Source organism: Spinacia oleracea, chromosome 4 (assembly GCF_020520425.1).
Source record: "Spinacia oleracea cultivar Varoflay chromosome 4, BTI_SOV_V1, whole genome shotgun sequence".
In the NCBI taxonomy this organism is placed as follows: Eukaryota; Viridiplantae; Streptophyta; class Magnoliopsida; order Caryophyllales; family Amaranthaceae; genus Spinacia; species Spinacia oleracea.
Window position 1 is genome coordinate 28033208 of NC_079490.1, and position 6717 is coordinate 28039924.

General features: G+C 39.1%; 1 protein-coding gene across 1 annotated transcript; it reads left to right on the top strand.

The window, feature by feature from the left end:
• Positions 1-1564: 1564 nt before the first annotated feature.
• LOC130471416 (uncharacterized) lies at positions 1565-2369 on the top strand. Its single transcript, XM_056841527.1, has 2 exons — positions 1565-1606; positions 1977-2369. The coding sequence occupies exons 1-2, from the start codon at positions 1565-1567 to the stop codon at positions 2367-2369; spliced, it is 435 nt and encodes a 144-aa protein (XP_056697505.1).
• Positions 2370-6717: the final 4348 nt, after the last annotated feature.

Sequence of the window (6717 nt, forward strand, 5' to 3'; positions counted from 1 at the left end):
TATATCTGAATACCTATTTAATAGAGCTAAACATACATTGATATCAATAGCCGAGTTACCACTCTCGACCTTGAACGTTGAGTTTGAAAGGTTCGATCCTCACATTATTCAATTTTAAGATCATGTGGACAAACGATGGTTTGTAATTGAATCGAATGCCCGCTTGTTTTCTAATTTCGAATACCAATTGGAATTAAAGTTCGTAATGAAAAAAGATTTAGGGAAACCTTTTTTCATTAAACAATGATGAGAAGTTGGTATCTCAAAAATGAAATAGAATCCATATTCACTAATCCAAGTACATGTATCCTAGTCCTTTAACCTCACATGGATCGACCTTCCCATTCGAGTAAGGATCTGTTCTATTCAACTTATCTTAATTGAACTTATCATATTTTTCATTCAATATAATCGTAAATGGTACATTACTCCGTAATTCATAAGAAAAACAAAAAAAATCATAAATTTGGTCAAGAGATTCCAAATCCCCAGTCCTCCCGTCCAAAAATGTTCTTTATCTTTGGTACTTACACGTGATTTAACGACTAATTAATACGTATTGAGTTTCTTCTATTTTTTATTTTGAAAATGGAAAAGTGCGAGAGATTAAATACCCAATGAATTTAATTGGTTAAAATAAAATTTGAGACAAATTTTGATAGAATATTAAAGCATTTACTCCCTCCGCATTTTAAAAAGAGATACCCTTTCCTTAAACGACCGAATTTTAAAAAGAAATATACTTTTTTTTGACATATCTTGGTCTCCAATTCCAATTATATAAATATTTTTCTCCCTCTTGTGGTTCCTTCACTTAGTCACATCGTCTTTTTACTATAATAAATAATTCGCCCACTACCCCACTTTCACTCATTTTAATAAATTCAACTCACTTTCCTAAAACTACGTGCCGATTAAAATGTATCTTTTTCAAAATAGGGAGGGAGTATATGATAATATTAAAAAAGAATTTTAAAACATTTTCGAACACCCAAAATGAAATACCCGAAAAAACATTTTGGAACGGAGGAAGTAGAACAAATAGAATAAAATCCAACACAAACGATTCCCCAAATATTCATAAACATAATATATATGTTAAAACATCCCATATAAAATATGGAGGTTGTTGTTCAACGCCCTACAAATACACAAAAACGCCCTATTTTTTATATGTTTATCCTATTTTACCCTTACTCATTTACCATACCCTTTTCACATTTTTTTACTCTTACCTCTCTATATTCTTTTACCATCTCTCTCACCCAACCAAACCACCCACCGGGCCACTACCACTTCATCCATAATCACCGGAGCCACCACTTTTCACGAAGGTACCCCTGGAGTCCGACGAAATTTTGTGTTTTCGAGCAATGTGTCCGGCCTCCCTCATCCGATGAACTGGTCTTCACTCATCAACAACCCAATTACAGTGAGTTATCCCCTTTATTTCTCCTGATTATGCTCGATTAATTCTTCAAAATTTTAGTTTAAGTTTCTTCAATCTTGTTCAATTACATCCACAATTTCCATTATGTGTAGAATAAAAACCACAATATCTCGCATGGTTGAAGACGACGGTCGTAGAACAACTATCGTTCACGAGGTAATTTTACTGTATAAAATTTTGTACGTTTTCGGAAAAATAGGGCGAGACTACATCTAAGTGAGTGTAGCCTATGAGGTAGACTGAAGTCGTCTATCGTCTTAGTGAAGCCCATGGGACAAACTTACAAATAATGAGTGTAGCCCATGGAGTGAATATGAAATTCACTTGGTGAAACGAGGGGCAAGACTCAGGTTTTTTCAGACTATTCCATGGACGTCACTCATTTTCTGTTAGTCTTTACCATGGTTCTGGATGAACTACACCTAGTCTAGCCCTTCCCATATTTGTTTATTCTTTAAATATCGATGGTACTTTATATTTAATAGTAATTCTAATAAAAATATAATATTTTTTTAATGTTTAATAGGATCCCTTTAAAGATTATGGTGGAGATGGAATTAAATATAGTTCTTATCTTGAAACTAATCAAAGTTTTGATACTCGAAATGCGGCTTTTGAATGGGCTAACGATATTGCAATTCTACATGGTTTTGAAATTATTACAATATCCCATAAGAAAAATGGTGGAGGCACCTTACGTCTTTACTTTAAAGGCAAGCGTGGTGGCCAATATAAAAGTACTTGCAAATATTTGGAAATGGCCAATCGTGAAAATACGAAAACAAAAGCATGCAAATGTCCTTTCACAATTAAAGCTACTGAAGTATCAGGGAGTTATCAATGGATTATATCGACATATTCAGATGTACGTGGAACACATAACCATAAATTAGAGGTGTATAAATGTAGGGGAATATAGTTAAACATAATAACATGTGCGGAACAATCCCCAAAGCCAGGAAACATTTATAAAACACAGATTAAGCAAACTTACATTCGAAGCGTGTTTTCCACAATAATCTGTCAACGAACACGAACAAAGAACTCCACTTGTCGTTCCTCTACTTGGTTCACCGACACGATAAGATCCGTCTTGATAATCGTAGCTTAAACAATTGATCAAGATACTTTGCTTTTGGGAAGAACTCACTTTGGAGGCACAGAGAGAATTAGGGTTCTCTGTGTCTCTAGGGTTTGAGTAATATGAATTGTATGTGTTGGAAATTAGGTTGTAAGGTTATATTCATAACCTTACTAACCGACCAAGCTAAGAAGCAAGGCCGGCTAGCAAGCCGTGCAAGCCAAGCAACACGGACCGTACGCCCGTGCCCAGCAACACACTGCAGGCCGAAGCCCACAGCGCGCGCGCCGAGCAGCTGGGCCGTGGGACTTGCTCGCTCGTCACTGCTGTGCGATATTACGTGCTGTTGCGTGCTCGCGCCCAATTGGCTGGCCTTGCTCGCCCTTGCTCGCGAGCTTGCTGGCTCGTTGGGCCTTGCACGCTTACGTGCTTGGCTCGACGGGCCGGCAACTCCGATGCCCTTCGTATTCGCGATTTAATATATTTCCTGATATATTATTTATCGTTTCGTATACGACGAATCACCGTCGTACGATACGATTTATTCGTGTCGCCCAGCTTACGAATATTCGCGATACGATATACGATTCCGACAAAGGTCATATCGTATAATACTTTTCCAACTAATTCCCGAAAAGCTATTAAATGAATTTTCGATTCATTTAATCCGGTGATCTGTTACGTGTCATTGGTGTGACCTTTTAGGTTCAGTCAAGAGTAAGTTGTGAGTTCAATATCCATTAGAACTCACTGATCGGAAACATTGCTCCAGCTAGCTGTTCCGATCACTTGATCTCACTAAATTAATTGTTCGCAATAAATCTGAACCTTGGTATTAGACTTAATGCACCTTGGGTGAAGGACATATTTCTTTCAATCTCCCACTTGTCATTCAGACAAGTGTGCATCCACATTCCTTTGTCACTTAGTGTTACTTACTGAACATAAGGTAAGATCCAAGCCATCCTTATTAGGTCCAGAAGTGTTTCTTGGATTACAGAGTTCAACTGTCAAACTTTTGCAGAAGGTTAAGCCTAACCATTCTGAGCACGGCCATGCATTTTACAGTATCTAACTCTCCGAGAGGCCTTGTTACACAACAACACCATATCCTATCAAAGATAGGAGGAAAATCCATTCTTGCAATCTATGAACACTCACTTTGATTCATAGTACGCCCAATAACTGCTTTTATAGCCTCCTTTTACGGTGCGACGTTTAGCTAGTATCAAAGCGAACTAATTCTCGAACGAGCAGACATAATCGCTCATGTTCTGAGGAACGATTTCTAATCACCATTAATGAGAACTACCTATGACATGACTTTAATCTCTTAAAGTGTTCTCATGGTCAATCCGATACAAGATCCAATAAGTATCTATGCAAAAGATTCTGACATCCAGTCACTCTAGTTTAAGAAACAGAACTAAGTAATCTACTTGCAATCTAATCTTCATTAGTCATTGGTCGTCCACCTTTCAATGACCTGGATTAGGGATCCTTTGTGACTTCAATATTCAAGTTCACTTATGGGTGTTTCTTTGTCGAAGAATCCATCTTGACATCCCATTTGAATGATTTGAATCACATGGACTTATCATTTAATTCTAAACCACAATTAAATGAATATGAAATAAATAAATTTCATAAATATGAAATGGTTAAACCAATTGTTTTAAACATAGATCTAACAGATGTTCTAAAACAATACTTAGAAAATCAAAGCCATTCTCCAACATGCTTGATTCCCATGATTGCTACATGTGCGTTGTGTTTCACTTGTGGCAACGATTTAGTCAATGGATCCGCGACGTTGTCGTCAGTTCCAACCTTGCAAATCTCGATTTCCTTTCTTTTAACGATCTCTCGAAGTATGTGAAATCGCCGCAGTACGTGCTTGGACTTCTGGTGGCTCCTAGGCTCCTTTGCCTGGGCAATGGCTCCGCTATTGTCGCAATACAAAGCCACTGGTCCTTTAATGGAGGGGACAACACCAAGTTCTTCGATGAACTTCCGAATCCAAACAGCTTCCTTTGCTGCTTCCGAGGCAGCAATGTACTCGGCTTCAGTTGTAGAATCCGCAATAATGCTTTGCTTAGCACTTTTCCAGCTTACTGCTCCGCCGTTGAGGCAGAACACAAACCCAGACTGTGATCTGAAATCATCTCTGTCGGTTTGAAAGCTTGCGTCCGTATAGCCCTTAACAATCAACTCATCTGTACCACCATAAACCAGAAACTGATCCTTAGTCCTTTTCAGGTACTTTAGGATGTTCTTGGCAGAAGTCCAATGCGCCTCCCCTGGTTCTGACTGGTACCTGCTCGTTGCACTGAGTGCAAACGAAACATCCGGCCTTGTACAAATCATAGCATACATGATGGATCCAATAGCCGAAGCATATGGAATTCCACTCATCTTTCTACGCTCATCAGATGTTTTGGGACACTGATTCTTGCTTAGATATACGCCATGTGACATGGGTAGATGGCCTCTCTTGGCTTCCATCATATTGAACCTAGCTAGCACTTTGTCAATGTAAGTGCTTTGGCTTAGTCCAATCATCCTCTTAGATCTATCCCTATAGATCTTGATGCCCAATATGTACTGTGCCTCTCCTAAGTCCTTCATTGAGAAACACTTCCCGAGCCAAGTCTTTACAGACTCCAACATAGGAATGTCGTTTCCAATAAGCAGTATGTCGTCAACATACAAGACTAGGAATGCAATTTTACTCCCACTGACCTTCTTGTATACACAAGATTCGTCCTGATTCTTGATGAAGCCAAACTTATTGACTGCTTCATCAAATCGTTTATTCCAACTCCTTGATGCCTGCTTTAGTCTATACATGGACTTCTTAAGCTTGCATACCTTTCCTTGGTTCTTTTGATCGACAAAACCCTCCGGCTGTGTCATGAACACAGTCTCTTCAAGAACACCGTTCAAGAAGGCAGTTTTGACATCCATTTGCCATATTTCATAGTCATGAAAAGCGACAATCGCAAGGATTATCCGAATAGACTTAAGCATCGCGACTGGAGAAAAGGTTTCGTCGTTGTCAACGCCGTGAACTTGCCTGTAACATTTTTCTACCAATCTAGCCTTGTATATGTATACAATTCCATCTTTGTCTTTCTTCAACTTCAAGACCCATTTGCATCCGATAGGTGTGAACCCATCCGGCAAATCAACCAAATCCCAGACTTGATTTTCAGACATGGAGTCTATTTCAGATTGCATGGCCTCTAACCATTTAATGGAGCTTGGGCTCGTCATAGCTTGCTTGTAAGTCAAAGGTTCATCACTATCCAATATGAGAACGTCTAAGTTTTCAGTCAAGAGGACGCCCGTCCATCTGTCCGGCTGAAAAATAGTTCTATTTGACCTACGAGGGGCAACAACGTTTTGAGGAACTACTCCCACTGGCTCTTCTAAAGACCTTGGAGGTTCATCAACTTGAAATGCTTCTAAAGAGTTCTGAGTTCGTTGTTCGTCTCGAATCTCTTCGAGGTCTATTATTCTCCCACTTGTCAATTTGGAAATATGATTTCTTTCCAAAAAGACACCGTCACGAGCAACGAATACCTTGTTGTCTGACTTGTTGTAGAAATAATACCCCATAGTTTCTTTTGGATACCCAACGAAGAAACATTTGTCAGATTTAGGTTGTAGCTTGTCCGAAATTAATCGCTTGACATATGCTTCGCAACCCCAAATCTTCAGAAAAGACAACTTTGGAAGTTTCCCAGTCCATAATTCGTATGGAGTCTTTTCAACAGCTTTTGACGGAGCACTATTCAGTGTGAGTGCTGCAGTTTGCAACGCATGTCCCCAGAACTGTAAAGGAAGTTCGGCCTGACCCATCATTGACCTGACCATATCGAGTAAGGTCCTATTTCTCCGTTCCGACACTCCATTCCATTGAGGTGTCCCCGGAGCAGTCAATTCAGAAAGAATACCGCATTCTTTTAGATGGTCATCAAACTCGTGGCTAAGATATTCACCTCCTCGATCCGATCTTAGAGCTTTGATTTTCTTGCCATGTTGATTCTCTACTTCATTTTGAAATTCTCGGAATTTCTCAAACGATTCAGACTTGTGCTTCATTAAGTAAATATAGCCATATCTACTGAAGTCGTCCGTAAACGTTATGAAATAGCTGAACTCACCTCTAGCTTTCGTACTC